We start from the raw sequence: 15,091 nt of genomic DNA, 5'->3' as shown, positions 1-15,091 counted from the left end.
ATGAGCCATCGCTTGTGCTGTGTAACAGACATCGCAGTGTAAGAGGGATTATGGAGACGCAGCAGGATAGCATCGACATCGCGAAGCTGCAACGCGTCGCGTTGGGGCTTGTGAGTGACGGCCTCTCCCGGTGGCGGAGTCTCTGATCTCCATTCGCTAACATCATTCGTCTGCTATCCATCAGGAACCTGCACCTTCGCAGCTTCAATTTAATGGCCTGGGGACAGTTGCAAACTTCGACTGTCGCCCGGAAGCCCATCAAAAGTCACCGTTTTCCTCACCCGCTCACAAGAAGGATCGAAAATCCCCGACGCCGTCGTCGCCTTCACGGTCATCCTCGCGATCACATAATGCTACAACTTCGATGAATACGAATCCAGCATCCAAAACCAACTCTACAAACCCTTCTACGGCCCCAGTGCCTCCTTCTACGAAAATGCCTTCGGTAGATGCCGTTCCTTCGGACACGCAGGTCGTCTCTCAGTCAGTTTACGATGAAATCATCAGGAAGAACCAGGAGGCTGCGGACAACGCTCAGGAGAGCAATTTGGGTGATCAGGCAACGCTTATGACCCTTCAAGAAGGCGATAGCGGACATCTTGATTTGCTATCTGGCTACGATCCTCTTCATACTGATGCTGTCAACGAGGACCTTGAGGATCAGAGTAGCTCGAAGCTGGGAGAATCTTCGCCCATGCTGCATCAGCCGAATCTCTTTCCCGAGTCGCAGAGGTTTCTGACAAAGACTCCCATGACAGCAGTGAAGCGTGCCCACTCTGAGGGCCTTGCCACTGTGTCTCCCACTGCTTCGCGGAATCCCCTTGCGGCAGATATCGGGTCAAGTGGTGGGATATTGGCACTAAGTCAGGTATTTAGGGCAACTCAGGCTCCATCATCACCTCTAGTGAATGGCCAGCAATCCGACCCTATGTCAGATCGACCTTCTCCGAATATTCCCATTCAGAGCCACCCGGTTGTTACAACGCTCTCCTCACCTTACAATAATCTCGCCGCAACTTTTCCACGGGACACATCCGCCCACAGATGGAACTACATCAGCATGCAGGAATCTCAAGCCAACCGGGATAAGGCATTGCATGAAAGAATGACACGTTCTGCAAACCATGTGTACTCGGACCAAAGCGACGGGGAATTTGATAAGGAGCCTAGTTTTGTTGAGCGAATGAGGCGCCGGAAGATGTTTGACCACGAGGCCGATGCTCAGCTTGTGGAGCTCACAGCCCCTGCGAGGCCATCCAGTCGGCGTGGTAATCAAGCGGACATGATCCTAAATCCCGTATCTGAAGTGCCTGAAGGCCCAGATCTGACTGATGGGTCTTCTGGGGAAATCGAGGAGGTGAGAGAGCAGGGATCTACCGGGCTGCAGCATGGGGCGCTCAGCGAAGAAGAAACGGAACAAGAGCAAGAGGATGACTTGGAACAGCCCACGCCACGGCCTTACGATCTCGATGGTTCAGCCGAGGAGGATAAAGAAAATTGCCACGACCTTTCCACAACCAGTGCTGCTGCTGCGAGCGCACATGACCGCCTATCACAAGCTCTTGCCTTGCATGAAAGTCCGTGTCCAACCAATGGGGAAGCAGTAAACGCGCGAGAAAGGTCGCTTTCGCGTTCTGGCAGCTTTGTACAGGATGAGCAGTTGCATGAAGGCTACTCCTCACAGGTCTCAGTCATTAAAGACTCTCAGCGCTCCGCTGGTCGGAGGGATCCTGGTAATGATGACACAGAGGAGCAATGGACCGCGCAGCGCATACATCAATCAGGCTCTCAGGCTCATATGGGGCCTTTGTCTGATGTAGACCGAGCAACTCCATCACCCACAAAGCAAGTTCGTATACGTTCTTCTCCCCCTTCAGCGTCCCAGGCCAGCCGACGATCGCTCGAGTTAGGCCGCGCTCACTCGGTGAGCAGGCCTGGATCAGAGCTAGGTAGTCCATCTCGCTCCCAGACTCCACGGCCCTCGTTGGCTCAAAAGCATAACATGGTGGAGTCAAGCAATTCAGCTGCGCAGGGGGCCGCGGATACAGGCAATGAACCATCTACGTTGGATCGACCCGAGAAGTCCTCATCTATGCCCTCGCGCGTCGCCGAGACTCCTGTTGCTCCTAGGGCTTTTGCAGAAATCATACCAATGACTAGTATTCCCGAAACGAGTCCCAGCCGCCTTGGTCACCAAAGGTGGCCAAACGATCATAACACAACCGATGTAGCTGATCAAGAAGATGACGACTTGCCGCCGGTGTACATGGATGCGCATGAAAGGGGGTCCCGTTCTCAACCAATGGTTGCAGATAGCTCGTCGCCCCTGAAACCTTCCTCGTTCCATAATTCAAAAATTTTGTCCAGCCCAAGCGGCAGACAGCGCAGGGCACTGACGGAAATCGCAGCCGATGCTTCACCACAGATTGGGGCTGGCTCTTTCAACCTTGACATTAATATCCTGTCCGCTGACGACCGGGAGTTCCGGTCTGCGGTTGCAATGTCTCCTATTCAGCCCAGGAAGAAGCGCCGCGGTAACGGTGGGCAGAGTGTTTACGCTTCCGACCCAGTGTTCCCTGTTACACCTCGCGCGCCTACTCATGTCGTGCCTTCTCCAGAGAAGGAAATGCCACCTATCAATGAGGTGGAGCCAGAGAAGCAAGCTGAGCCGGCCACCAAGCCAATACCAACCTATCGGAGACGGTCCAGACCTGCTAGAAGAGCGGAGAGTATATGGGATATGGATGATTCTACTCAATATCACGTCTCTCGTAAAGAGAGGTCTCGGCTTCTAGGTCGCTCACATCCGGTAAAACAGGTGCCTGCTGAGGTTGAAGAGCATGCTCCCGTTCAAGAAGAACTGCCTGCCGTTTACGAGGATCAGGCGGTCAGTTCAATGCCTGAGCCATCCAGTGAACCAGTCGCACCCCAACCAACAGAAACAGCATCTGAAAAGGATCCAGTTGTGGAGACACCGCCTCGAGTTCAACAACCAGCTCAGCCTTCAGTTAGCCATGATAACGTACCTATCGCCGTCAACCAAGTCCTTGCCCCATGGAGCGGGCCAAAGCGCGCGTATTATCCTGCAACGTGCTTTGGCAAGCCCTTTGGCACATCGCAGTCGCGGTATCTGGTCAAATTCGAAGATAGCGCACCGCTTGAGATTCCCACTGGCGCGGTAAAACGACTTGAGCTGCGTATTGGTGATGGTGTCAAGGTGGACATGCGCGATGTTCCCAAGGTGACACATATCATCTCTGGGTTCGCCGACAAGCTCACTTTGAGTGATATCGAACAGGGAGCTGCGAACGGCCTGATTCCTATGACTGATGTATATGGATATTCCTCCGTTATCTTGACACCGAAGCAGCGCAAAAGTCTACCCGGCTCAGGACTCGCAGTTACAGAGAACAGGATTACTGTTCCTATTTCCCGAATCTACCTAGATACTATCCTTTGGAATCAATTGAAAGACCGGGCATTCAGCTACGACTCCGGGCCTGCTGTTTCCGAAAGTGGACCTAAAACGCCAGGTGACAGACACTCCACGCCCATGTCCCCTGGCGCTCGACTCTCGCGCAGCTTCCGCTTTTCCACTGGTCTATTTGCCGGTATGGTATTTGCGGTGTCATACGGAGACAACAACGAGGCCAAATCACGAATTACCAGGATGATTCTGGAGAACGACGGCCGGATTCTAGAGGACGGGTTTAATGAGTTGTTCGAACTCCCTCCGAGTGCACCAGTTGCTACACCTACCAAGTCTCCTGCTCCACTCCCTAGTACCCAAGACGGCCATCTGCGGCTGACTAGTGGTGCCGCAGACGTGGGCTTTGCATGTCTGATAGCTGACAAACATTCTCGTCGGTCAAAGTACATGCAAGCCCTAGCACTCAATCTCCCTTGCCTCTCTGACCGCTGGATCGAGGACTGCGTTGCGCGAAGACAAATCCTCGATTGGGAAATATACCTCCTCCCAGCTGGAGAGTCTACCTACCTCAACGGTGCAACCAAGTCCAGATTCCTAGCCCCGTACCCTGCTACAGAGGCTCGACTGTCTGAGACCATCGCTGGCCGGCCCAATCTCCTCAATGGACAATCCGTGCTTCTTGTTACGGGACGCAGTGGGCGAGCAGACGAGGAGAAACGCAAGGCGTATCTCTTCTTGACCTATGCGTTGGGTGCTTCTCGCATCGAGCGCGTGCCTGATCTCAAGTCTGCGCGCGCGATCCTGAGTGCAACGCAAACGGATGAAGTCGATGGCACTAGCTGGAACTGGATCTATGTCGATGACGATGACCGAGCTTCCTCCGCCAAGGCCTTGGCACTGGGAAGTTCATTGTCAACTGCCGGTTCGAGGAAGCGTAAGCGGTCGAAGCTGATGGAATCTTTTGACGGCAATGAGCTGGGAATGAATAGTAATGTCAAGATTGTCGGCAATGAGTTTGTCTGTCAAAGCTTGATCTTGGGGAGGTTGTTTGACCAGTAATGAATGGATCTAGTGGGGTTAATATTTTCGACGATCATCTACGACGAATGTATGGGGTCTGGAGTATCTGCTTGTTCTTCTTATGTTTGCTGCTTTGATCAATAAGTGTGTTCGCGAGACTGATACTGATAGCAATATACCCTGGAGTCTGCTACTCTGTTAAAGCATCAGTTCGTTCTTCTTTCTTAATAAAGAGAAAAGAAATAGTAATTGCAGCCCATTCAAACGTCTTATAATACATACATACATATAGGTAGACAGACACAAAAAGAAACCCTAGAACCAGAACTAATATATCACACACACGCAGTCAACCCTTCACCGACATGATCCCCCCATCAAATCATCTATTTTCCACCCTTCTTCTTCTTCTTGTTCTTCAGACTCTTCATCTGTGCCAACCGATCAGCCTTAGCAGTCCTCTTCCTCCACGCCAACCAGCGGTTCTTGCGGTTATACGGCTTAGCCGTAATGCCAGCCTTCTCCGCAGCACGACCAATACTCCAGTTGGCCTCACGGTACATATAACCAGGACGCAACTGAACGGCAGCCTGAGCAGCCTCAACCTTCGTAGCACTGCCAACCTGTGTCCCGTCCTCTCCAATCTTAGCCACCAAATCGCCCTGCTTGGCAGCCACCTCCTCCTCAGGCTCAAAACGAACTGCCACACGGTTCAACTTCCTCCTAGTCGGCGCATTCTTCGGCGTCGGCAACTTCCCATCCTTCTCAAACACAACTCCAATGTACTTCCGATCCGGATGACGCTCGGGATCCAGGTAGTACCGCACATACCCGGCCTCAGCAGCGTAGATGGTATGGTCACGGCCCATGGCGCAGTTCTCACCAGGGAACCATTTGGTGCCTCGTTGCCGGAAGATGATGCATCCGGGAACGACGTATTCACCGGCTGTGCGTTTCGCGCCGAGACGCTTGCCCGCCGGGTCGCGGGAGTGACGGTTCGCGGTTCCTTGGGAGGCGTGGGAGGCGTGTCGGACTTGGAGAAATTGGTGTAATGTTGGAGATGCTAGCGGGGTGAGCTTGGATTGTGTTAATATGCCGCTGTTGCTGGTTGCGGAGAGGATGGAGGAGGTGTTGCGGAGGAGCGAGGAGGTGCTGTTGTTGTTGCGGATGGCGGCCGTGGGGGCTCTGGTAAGTCCCCTTTCTAGAGCCCGGAGGGGCGCTAGAAGACGAGGTTGGAACATTGTGTGGATTGAGAGGTGGGTGATGTTCAATGGGGATTGAACTGGGGAGAGATGGCTCGCTCTATTTCCCGGAGCCTGCTTTTTTTCGCGGATCGGAGATGGGACTTGGCGGGTGAAGTCACGTGCCGGATGCGGCCAGATGGCCGGTAACTTATCTATCTACAACTATATACTTAGTTCCTTTGCTTGCTTTGATCTGCAATTTAGTTTGCTTCGCCTTTTTTTGGTTTTGGACATACTGCTCGGTTGTTTGTCGAGTCTCCCTCAGTTCGCTATGTTCTCTTGGATTCGGCTCCTCGGAGCCCTTCTTCTACTTGCCTCTGTGGCTCATGCGCAGTTCCAGTTCTTTGAGCATATGTTTGGAGGCGGCGGTGGCGGCGGTGGTGGTCACCAGGGTCGTCAGCAGGCGGCGCAGAATGTTCCGAGTGATAGCTCGCGGTATCAGAGTCAGTGGGATTCAGGTAAGTGCTGTATTCTTCTATTGGGGTATGCGTGTGAAGCTAACTAGCATAGCCCATTGCGATAAATACCTCTGTCCTGGTACCCTCGCATGCGTCCATTTTCCGCACCATTGCCCGTGTCCGCACCCCGACGTCGAAGAGAAGGTTGAACTTGGTGAAGGAAGTGCCGTTTGTGTGTCGAAGGGAGGATACAAGGCCGGTGAGGCGGCGCGGAAGATTGAGTTGGCGCGCAAGGGTCTTTTGTGATTGAGTTGTCGCAGAAGGTGGTGTATTGCTTTCAGCTGGATTGGGAATACATCAGTGTTGGTGTTGGTGTATATCAGCTCTGGATATATCTTGGGGAGCCTGCTGTTCTGGTGCTATTTCTGAGGCCTGCGCGTTGTTCTGCGTCGTGGTTGAGTGGTTCTTGCAGCATTATTGCCTTATTAGTGTCAAAGCGCCCTTGGATATTGCACAGCCAGCTGCTTTTGTGCTATGAATAGCCAGCAGCTTGATTCCCGGGACATCGCCTTACGCTCTGGTTTTTGATCAGAGGCACCAGACCGTACTTGATTCATATATCCTGGGCATCTGCGCTTACTTCTCTGCGTGGTTACAGCAAATAATATACATTCCAATGTCAACTTCATCAGTACTGACTGTCCAAAGCAGCTGAATCGCATTCAGCGCTCCGGCTGTAGAGTAGATTAGTTCATGTAGGCAGAACTTGGAAAGACGGATTTAGATGCATAGAATGACATGGAAGCTCCTTTCGTTAACTACGCTATTTTATCTGCTGGCTGTGGAAATGATACTACCTAGTACTACTAATAGTATAATCAGCAACAAAAAGGTGTCTCAAAAGCAGTTGTTAAAAACTATATATATTTAGTATCGAGATGCGCTATTTCCCACGGTTTCATGTGACTGAGACGTTCAATCATCTGGGATAGCTTCAAGTTCCTTATACGCCACATGGAAGCATTTTCCACACGGATAGAAAGTACTGGAGAATTTCTGAGTTATTTCGCAATCAGTTCGCGGGGTGGATGAAGGCAAAACGAGGGCGGATGGATGATCAGCGTCTTATCGCCGTTAACTCCGCTCCCGCAACTTCGTCATCGCGGGAGTCTTCCACTCTTTCTCTTCCATCTCCAGCTAACTCAACTATAGTTCTCGGTGCTACAGTTACCTCAAGTATCTTCGTCTAATTTTGCATCATACATTAATACTGACTGGCATCAATCACTGGAATGTGGAGTGCGCTCCGAACACCACCGGCGCAGTGCCTTCGAGCTCCCGGTCGAGCTCTCGCCAGCTCACTTCGCGGCCGATCCAACCCCCGAGGCCCCCGAAACTCCATACGCAGGCCAGAGCCCATCAGAAGAGACGTCCCAGCATCGCGAGCACCTGAACCCAGCAATCCAGAGACAACCTCCGAAACCCCCGAAAGCCCCGCCTCACAATATGACCCCTCTCAAAACACCCTCCTCGCTCCAGTCCACATCCCCGAAGACCCTCATGGCGTGATAAAAGAGACGCACCCGGCGACGGGAATCCTCGCCAACTCAGGTCTGGTGGTCCAGCGACAGTTGGAGCTCATGAATGTGATGATTGGTTTTGAACAAGCCAACAAGTACGTCATCATGGATGCCAACGGCAATCATATTGGCTATATGGCGGAGCAGGAGAAAGGCATGGTGAACATGATGGCGCGACAATCGTTCCGGACGCATCGCAGTTTCGTGACTCATGTGTTTGACAGGCATGAGAATGAAGTGCTTCGGGTAGGTGTTGATCTGCCGATTGCATGTGGATGATGCTGACTGCGCAGTTCCACCGTCCGTTCTCATGGATCAACTCCCGAATCCGCGTATATGATCCTCTCGACCTAGCAAAGGGTACCTATTCAACGTCCACCACACTACAGACAACCTCTGCCGGATCTCTGGTTCACCCCACAGGGGACTCGAATGCTCGGGTTTCATCCTTGGGCTTGGATGAAATGCGGGTTATCGGAGAGGCCCAGCAGCAATGGGCCCCACTACGACGCAAATACAACCTCTTCACATATCACCACTCGCCCAATCCAGCGACAGAGATGGAAACACAGAAGCTACCACTCAATCAGATGGATATGTCCAACGCGCAGCAAATGCAGTTGATCAAATCATCTCAGAGTGGCCAGGAAACGGGCGAATATCACCAATTTGCCTATGTGGACGAGCCATTCTTGTCGTGGGATTTTGGCCTACGTTCTTCTGACAAACAGCTGATCGGCTCCGTGAATCGCGACTTTGCCGGCTTTGCCCGGGAAATCTTTACGGATACGGGTGTCTATGCACTCAGAATGGACTCTGCTTCCCCCAGCGAAGAGTTCCTCGACAAGAACAGCGCGGCTACTGGGATGACGTTCGACCAGCGTGCCGTGATGCTGGCAACCGCTGTGAGCATTGACTTTGACTACTTTAGTCGCCATAGCAACTCGGGCGGGTTTGGTTTCATGCCACTCTGGATCCCCGGGTTTGGAGGTGAGGCAGCTGCTGGGGGTGCTGCCGCCGGGGGCGCAGCAGCCGGTGAAGCAGGTGCCGTGGGGGAAGCGGCCGCGGGAACCCTTGGTCGGGCCGGGGCAGCCGGTGGAATGGCTGATGGTGCAGCAGCTGGAGCAGCAGGCGCGGGCGCAATGGCTGGCTACGACGCCATGTCTCGTGGGATGGGGGGCAGCCAGCCTGCTCCCGATCAGCAAGCAGCTCCTGTAGACCAACAGCCACCGACGCCAGGTCAAACGGGTCCGTATGGAGATGTTTGGGGGGAGGAGCCCGAGAACCCGTGGGGAAAGGAGCCTGAGAACACATGGGGTCAGGAAGAGGACCCTTGGGCAGATGAAGGCGACGAGGGCGAGGGAGGCGATGATTTCGATTGGTTCTAAGCGGCTGATCGACCATACAACAGGCAGTTGGATCAAGATGCCGGCTGACACCGTGAGACGGTTCCCCTTACTCGTGCGAGGGTACTACAACAGAACTCATGGGTTCGGTGTATTGAGAATCACCATAACGGCTCTGACATGACCCATTGTATACTCGACATGATCGGGCCGAGTACGGAGTAGACGTTGATGTCATTTACTCTCGGCCCTGCTTGAAATGCATATAGGGTTTTGCAGCTTACTGACAATGATCCGCTCTATGTACCATAACGGCATGAAATCTCCAATAAAATGTATAATATAATGCGAAAAATGAACAATTCTATACAGAGTTACAGTCCACCAATACTCCATCCATCCAGACGAATGCGGCGATAAGCATCATTGCAGCCTCAGGCAGCCACATCCCACCGGCTCAACAATCAATCAATGGAACCTCAATCACTCCATCAATTCATTGGCTTTCAAAAGTGGCAAACCTTGATTTCTCCTCCAATTCAATTCCAGGCCACTCACTCACCTTCCCCAGTAGTAACCCAGCCTCTTAAAAAGTTTTTTTTTCTTAATCCTACTTATCTCCTCAACGCCACCCCAGGTACATAACCATCTCCCCCGGTGTCCTTTCACCCTCCCCCTCCGGTCCGATCTCCGCACTCTCCTCTCCCCTCTTTATCTAATCGCCAGACCGCCACGCCACCAGCACAAGAAACCCAACCAGCACCAGCTTTCTCCTCCCACGCCGGAGAAACTAAAACCAATTGATAAATCAAATAAGTCTTTTCAAAGAGAAAAGAAGAAAAAAGGCAGTGATCAAAATGTCCTCCGTCGCCCAGAAACGTCTCTTCCACGAATACAAAAACCTCTCCACCAACCCCCCGGAGGGCATCACCGCCGGCCCCGTCACCGAAGATGACATGTTCCACTGGGAAGCACTGATCCAGGGACCCGAAGGTACGCCCTTTGAGGGCGGCGTTTTCGCGGCCGAGTTGAAGTTTCCCAAAGATTATCCGCTTAGTCCGCCGACTATGAAGTTTGTGGGTGGTGGGGTTTGGCATCCTAATGGTATATGATCTTCCTTTCCCCTTTCGTTTACCCTTTGTCTTGTTTAATAATACCTGGGTTGTTGGGCATGTGCTAATGTGTTTGGATTGTATGTGTATAGTATACCCCAACGGAACCGTGTGCATCTCCATCCTCCATCCCCCCGGTGACGACCCCAACCATTACGAACATGCTTCGGAGCGGTGGTCGCCTATTCAGAGCGTGGAGAAGATTCTCATCTCCGTTATGAGTATGTTGGCGGAGCCGAATGATGAGTCTCCGGCGAATGTGGAGGCCGCGAAGATGTGGAGGGAGCGGAGGGGGGAGTATGAAAGGAAGGTGAGGGATGAGGTTAGGAAGGGATTGGGGTTGTGAAGAAACCCCCCTTCTTGGGTTAATGTGTGTTGAGTGGTGATGGGTAGGGTACGGGGTTTCGCTCGTAAATAAGTCACTGGTTGGTGGGCTGGTTGCTCGCTGTCTTGTCTATACTCTGTGTCGTGGAGGAAATTGTGGCATAGCTTGGAAGCTGGATGATTGGATGGATGGACGGATGCATTGGTTGCTTGGGTTGGCGTTGTGGTATGTTCACTTTCTTTTATCCTTTTATTCTTATATTTCTTTGCTGGGGTAGATGCATGGTCGGGAATGCATAGATGCTTTGTTTAGTATATATCGTCTTTTCGTTTTTATAATGGCATAAGTCATGGATACATTATACCTACCTACTACTCTGTACGAGATGGACCAGTTTCCGATTCAGCCATCCTGTCAGACCGCCCTCCGTATCATATAGAGTCTCCGTCTCTGCCTTGACATTCAGCATGAGCATCCGCTGCAGCTCGACTCGCCATTCCGGCTCCGGGCCATCAGCCGCCCAGATAGGGTTTCTAGACAGCATAGCGATGACCTTCTTCCTATCTCTCTTTGTGAGACGGATTAGCGTGTTATCGCCTAGCAGACCAGCTCCTACAACCACATCTACTATCTTTAGTCCCAGCCAGTGTAGGCCGGGGACATTCAAGTTCCGGTTTTCATGTGCAAAAGCCACAGAGCCATACTTGTATGTGGCCATGATGGCCATTCCGTCAGGGTCTCCGTCAACTAAGGCGTAGAACTGCGGTTGTTTGGTGAGTTGGCGGCTGTGGTCGAAAAGCTTTCGGACAAATGCTCGAGTGTTGAGGTCAGGATATCCTTTCCCCTGTAATTGTTGGTATGTCTCCTGGAATATGTTTGGGGAATGGAACGTACGGTGACGAGGATGCCCTTTCCTGCTGCGGATGTGAGGTGGTAGTTGCTGCTCGCGAGTCGGCGGTATATGGCCTGAGAGTGTCAGTTCATTCCACTTTGACATGTCAGGGTTTGACTGCAGCAAGGACCTCCTTTTCTAGAACCAATACCCACACGACATCTGCAAGATCAATCTTGTGAATGTCTTGCGTTCTGGGTACTAGAGAATCCTGGAAAGGTCATCTCATGCCGTGTACAGTAATGATGACTGCAACAGACCTGGTTTGATAATCGCGCATCCACCACTGCGTCGCTTCTAGTGATTATTTGATAGTATCCCACGACGAGTCCTTTCGCTGCTGCTTCCTGTGATTGGCGTACTTAGTATCCTGGAAGTGGGCACTGTCGAGGCCTACAAACCACATATAAGGCAGCCCGATCCACCCCCATTGTGTGTGCCAAGTCATCAACGAGTGTATCGACGGTTCTCTGGATGCCAAAACAGACAGGATCGCTGTAGTATATGTCTCTACGACGAAGTTAGTAGATGATTTGTGGTAAAGTATACTGATTATGTGTGCTGCTCACCTCTTAGAAACCATCAATCCCGCTTGAACTGCCTCTGCAATGGCTGCGAGGACTCGTAAAGCGACGGCTATGTCTTCATTAGAGGAGTCTGTGGAACGGTGACCATAGATAGTACTGAATCTCCAGGCTTCGTTCTCATCTCTGCCGGGCCATTTGTAGGTGGTGTATGTCTGCATCTCTGAGGTCTCCAGGGCTTGTGTCTGTGGGTTGATGAATAATGATGCGAAATTTTTGCCTCTGTGCTTGAGTGTAATGGATGGTTGGCCATTAGGGGAGGACAGTTCATCCAGGATTGCTGCTAGCGTCTCCTGAATGTAGCTTTGGACTGGTGTTTGAGGAATTGTAATGATGTTTGTTGGTAGTTCGAACGCCTCTGCTTCCAATCCATCTATGTGTGATACTTCCATTGTTTCTGGGATCAAGATGAATTTAGAGAGAATGACCTGTAAAAGTAGGAAGGGGATGATCCGGATAGGAGGGAAGAAAATAGTCTGGATGGGTGACGAGCGTGAGAGTAACCAATCTGACATAGACGTATCTCATAATACTACAACAAATAGAAGGAATTTATTCTGTATAACGTAAGTGGTCAAGCGATTCATCGGAAGCATCAAAGTTACATAGTGATCTTAACTGATCAGTTTTCGAAGTATGGCGAGCCGGTGGCCTGTGAATTCAGGCACAGAGATAGCCAGACTTCTTCTGGGATGTTTTCTCATGTTTTCACACCCTCTCAAGATCTATCGCTTCTAGACAACCAGGAAGAATGGCTAGTCCGTGAAAAGTGTCATTCTTTTTGATTCTATGAAATCACAAGGCTCCAAAATAAGTTTAAATAAGCATCAGCAATTCGAATACTTGTAAAGAGCACTGCATGCCAGCCTGCCAGCCTGCCTATTGCCATGGGAGGTAAGTCATGCAATCTGAATTCTGAATAAAACACAATCTGAGACATTTTCACCACAGCCAAGACATCCTCATGTCAGTCGCACTTCAATCGTCCTATCCTTCTGTATCTCCGCATTCGATTTCCAATACCGCTCTGCTCGGAAACTACACCACCATTAGATATCTTAGCGAAGTTGAGAGAAGATCTTACCTCCAGTGAATATTAGCCAGAACAACATTCTGGAGCCCCTCAATATACGTCTGAACCTGGGCGTCGACATCTTCGCCCCAACTGGGTAAATCGGCTAGTGCCAAATACCAGTCACGGTAGCAGGTAGCCAGTAACTTTCCAGCTTCGTCAAAAGCAGCCTGAACTGAGAAACCGTCCCGGAGATATATCTTGATCAAATTGCTATTCTCATCAAGGAGCTGATGACGGAGGGTTAGGAACTCTGCGCCTTCCGCTGGCGGGCCATACATATGCACATACCTGCTCCTTCCGATAGGAAACGATGTCATTTTGGCTGTCGAGTTAGTAACTGCTTTCTACAACGGACAAGGTTCTTACATGACCGTCACTTCAGTGCTAACTCTTTCCAACTCTTTGATTGATGAACATTCTAAGACTTCATCTGGTATGTTCAATCCATAGGCATATCTTGACAGTCAGCACGTGTGACCCTGATTAAGTAGGAAAATAACCTACTCAAACAGCGCAAATAGGGGCGTTGTTGCAATACTCCCACGTCTCATTGCAATAAACTCGTCGACTGACAGTGTTTCGCTGCCCTGGGATTTAGACTGCATGATTACTTGCTGAATACAGGCTTCGGAGTAGTCTTGCATTGATCTAGCAAACCGTCGAAGGGTTCCTGGAATCGGATTAATGATCAGTCATGTATCTAGGTAAATATTAGGTTGACGATGCGATTACCAGCAGAGCAGTTCGACTGGATCATTAGCGAGGGTTACCGTCTTAAGGGTGAGGCACTCACTTCAGACAGTCTGTCCCAGATGGACTTGAAAGCAACGACAAGAGGGTCCGTTGGTCCTGAGTTTGTCTCATTATTCATGACAGCCAAAAGCTCGTCCATCATTTTTCGCACGCCATCCAGATCCACTTTCAACTCTCCATTATCGAAAGCTGTTCATATCGATATATGAGCACCAGTAAACGCGAATGCCGTAAAGTTAAGGTAACACTACCATCATCAAAAGGAAAGACCTTGAGCAAGATTAGCAAAAGCAGATGGTAGAAAGCAAGATATACATACCCAGTTCCCCCAGTCGAACATTGTTCGCAACTCATCTTCCTCTGCATCAGGAGCCACGATAGCCACAAAATATCCGAAGTCGGTTTTGTGAACGAATCTTGCCATATTTGTCTCAAACTTGCAGGTCCTTGAAAGTTTTAGCTAATGATGCTAGGATGAGAACTATGGACAACTATACTTGATGAGCCACTGCTCTGACTCTTCTCTGACGGCTTGATAATGTTTGTTCATTGGAGCCTTTCGCGCAGCGAAGTTGACAAATAGCGGAGGTAATTTCACCTCGACGACATTGCCAGCGTCCCATCCCATCTTCACAGCTTTGATAAGTGAGTAAAGGGATAGAAATGAAAATGATAGATCAGAGTGGACAAGAAAGGTTTGGCCTAACACTCTTAGGGTGAGCTTTCTTGATATCCAAGTCTATCGTGGCCCCTATGTGAATCAGATACTAAATGTGGATGGATGCCTGTCCAAATAGCTACCATGACGCCTCCTTAGCATTACCCCAGGGGGTGTAGCGTCACCGCTAACTGTATCATTTGACCTCTTTCTCACCCTCACTGCTGGGTAGTACGGTTGATAACCACTTTCCCAATGCTGTGATTACCAGCAGGGAAACAGAATCAGTCGCAGTTTGCTTGTGATTCTTTGCAAGGATCTACAGGGTATCGACGTGTTTACTGATCTCAAACAGGAATGCTGTATATCTGCCCTGCTGCTATGGAGCTCGTGATACACATCCTACAAGACCGGCAGTACTACTTCCCAATGACAATCGAGTTGAAATGAGAATATTTACCAGTTAAATGACTGGGCAGGTCCAGCCGCATCGCCGTAAGTTCCACAGGTGCAAACCTACGTCCTGTTGAAAATGTACGAGTCTTATTCGAGTAACAAAAACTGCAGTCTAAAAGACTCCTTTCAAAATAATGTGGGGACTCGGTAGAGGTCTCGGAAGACGATTACATCAAATTCTGGTGGAGGTCTCTCTGAGTATTTACTCAAGGGCTATC

The 15,091-nt window shown here is 50.6% G+C and overlaps 7 protein-coding genes across 7 annotated transcripts; 4 read left to right on the top strand and 3 right to left on the bottom strand.

Annotated features, from left to right (window-relative positions):
- Positions 1 to 50: 50 nt before the first annotated feature.
- On the top strand, positions 51 to 4,489 carry BO88DRAFT_488083 (chromatin-binding protein RAD9; the record flags this gene model as incomplete). Its single annotated transcript, XM_025712595.1, has 2 exons — positions 51 to 110; positions 185 to 4,489. 2 exons carry the CDS (start codon positions 51 to 53, stop codon positions 4,487 to 4,489), a joined length of 4,365 nt encoding a protein of 1,454 aa, XP_025563134.1.
- A 99-nt stretch (positions 4,490 to 4,588) lies between these two features.
- Positions 4,589 to 5,748, bottom strand: BO88DRAFT_405032 (mitochondrial 54S ribosomal protein bL27m). Its single transcript, XM_025706776.1, has one exon. The coding sequence runs from the start codon at positions 5,689 to 5,691 to the stop codon at positions 4,837 to 4,839; it is 855 nt and encodes a 284-aa protein (XP_025563133.1). The 5' UTR covers positions 5,692 to 5,748; the 3' UTR covers positions 4,589 to 4,836.
- A 131-nt stretch (positions 5,749 to 5,879) lies between these two features.
- On the top strand, positions 5,880 to 6,801 carry lcl2. The gene is made up of 2 exons (XM_025712594.1): positions 5,880 to 6,152; positions 6,205 to 6,801. The coding sequence occupies exons 1-2, from the start codon at positions 5,966 to 5,968 to the stop codon at positions 6,396 to 6,398; spliced, it is 381 nt and encodes a 126-aa protein (XP_025563132.1). The 5' UTR covers positions 5,880 to 5,965; the 3' UTR covers positions 6,399 to 6,801.
- A 583-nt stretch (positions 6,802 to 7,384) lies between these two features.
- BO88DRAFT_388738 (scramblase family protein) lies at positions 7,385 to 9,378 on the top strand (the record flags this gene model as incomplete). The annotated part of the gene is made up of 2 exons (XM_025704882.1): positions 7,385 to 7,918; positions 7,966 to 9,378. The coding sequence occupies 2 exons, from the start codon at positions 7,385 to 7,387 to the stop codon at positions 9,058 to 9,060; spliced, it is 1,629 nt and encodes a 542-aa protein (XP_025563131.1). The 3' UTR covers positions 9,061 to 9,378.
- Positions 9,379 to 9,875: 497 nt separating this feature from the next.
- Positions 9,876 to 10,822, top strand: BO88DRAFT_388733 (E2 ubiquitin-conjugating protein UBC7; the record flags this gene model as incomplete). The annotated part of the gene is made up of 2 exons (XM_025704881.1): positions 9,876 to 10,122; positions 10,223 to 10,822. The coding sequence occupies 2 exons, from the start codon at positions 9,876 to 9,878 to the stop codon at positions 10,474 to 10,476; spliced, it is 501 nt and encodes a 166-aa protein (XP_025563130.1). The 3' UTR covers positions 10,477 to 10,822.
- On the bottom strand, positions 10,820 to 12,323 carry BO88DRAFT_340449 (putative meiosis-specific topoisomerase Spo11; the record flags this gene model as incomplete). The annotated part of the gene is made up of 7 exons (XM_025703059.1): positions 10,820 to 11,299; positions 11,350 to 11,421; positions 11,478 to 11,558; positions 11,608 to 11,694; positions 11,749 to 11,857; positions 11,917 to 11,983; positions 12,032 to 12,323. The coding sequence occupies 7 exons, from the start codon at positions 12,321 to 12,323 to the stop codon at positions 10,820 to 10,822; spliced, it is 1,188 nt and encodes a 395-aa protein (XP_025563129.1).
- Positions 12,324 to 12,893: 570 nt separating this feature from the next.
- Positions 12,894 to 14,387, bottom strand: BO88DRAFT_340387 (terpene synthase family protein; the record flags this gene model as incomplete). Its single annotated transcript, XM_025703056.1, has 9 exons — positions 12,894 to 12,969; positions 13,016 to 13,233; positions 13,295 to 13,328; positions 13,373 to 13,462; positions 13,511 to 13,676; positions 13,796 to 13,948; positions 14,011 to 14,029; positions 14,079 to 14,205; positions 14,257 to 14,387. 9 exons carry the CDS (start codon positions 14,385 to 14,387, stop codon positions 12,894 to 12,896), a joined length of 1,014 nt encoding a protein of 337 aa, XP_025563128.1.
- Positions 14,388 to 15,091: the final 704 nt, after the last annotated feature.

Source organism: Aspergillus vadensis, assembly GCF_003184925.1.
Source record: "Aspergillus vadensis CBS 113365 unplaced genomic scaffold BO88scaffold_11, whole genome shotgun sequence".
Classification (NCBI taxonomy): domain Eukaryota; kingdom Fungi; phylum Ascomycota; class Eurotiomycetes; order Eurotiales; family Aspergillaceae; genus Aspergillus; species Aspergillus vadensis.
The sequence above is the reverse complement of the archived record's forward strand: the minus strand, read 5'-3'. Positions and strand labels throughout refer to the sequence as shown.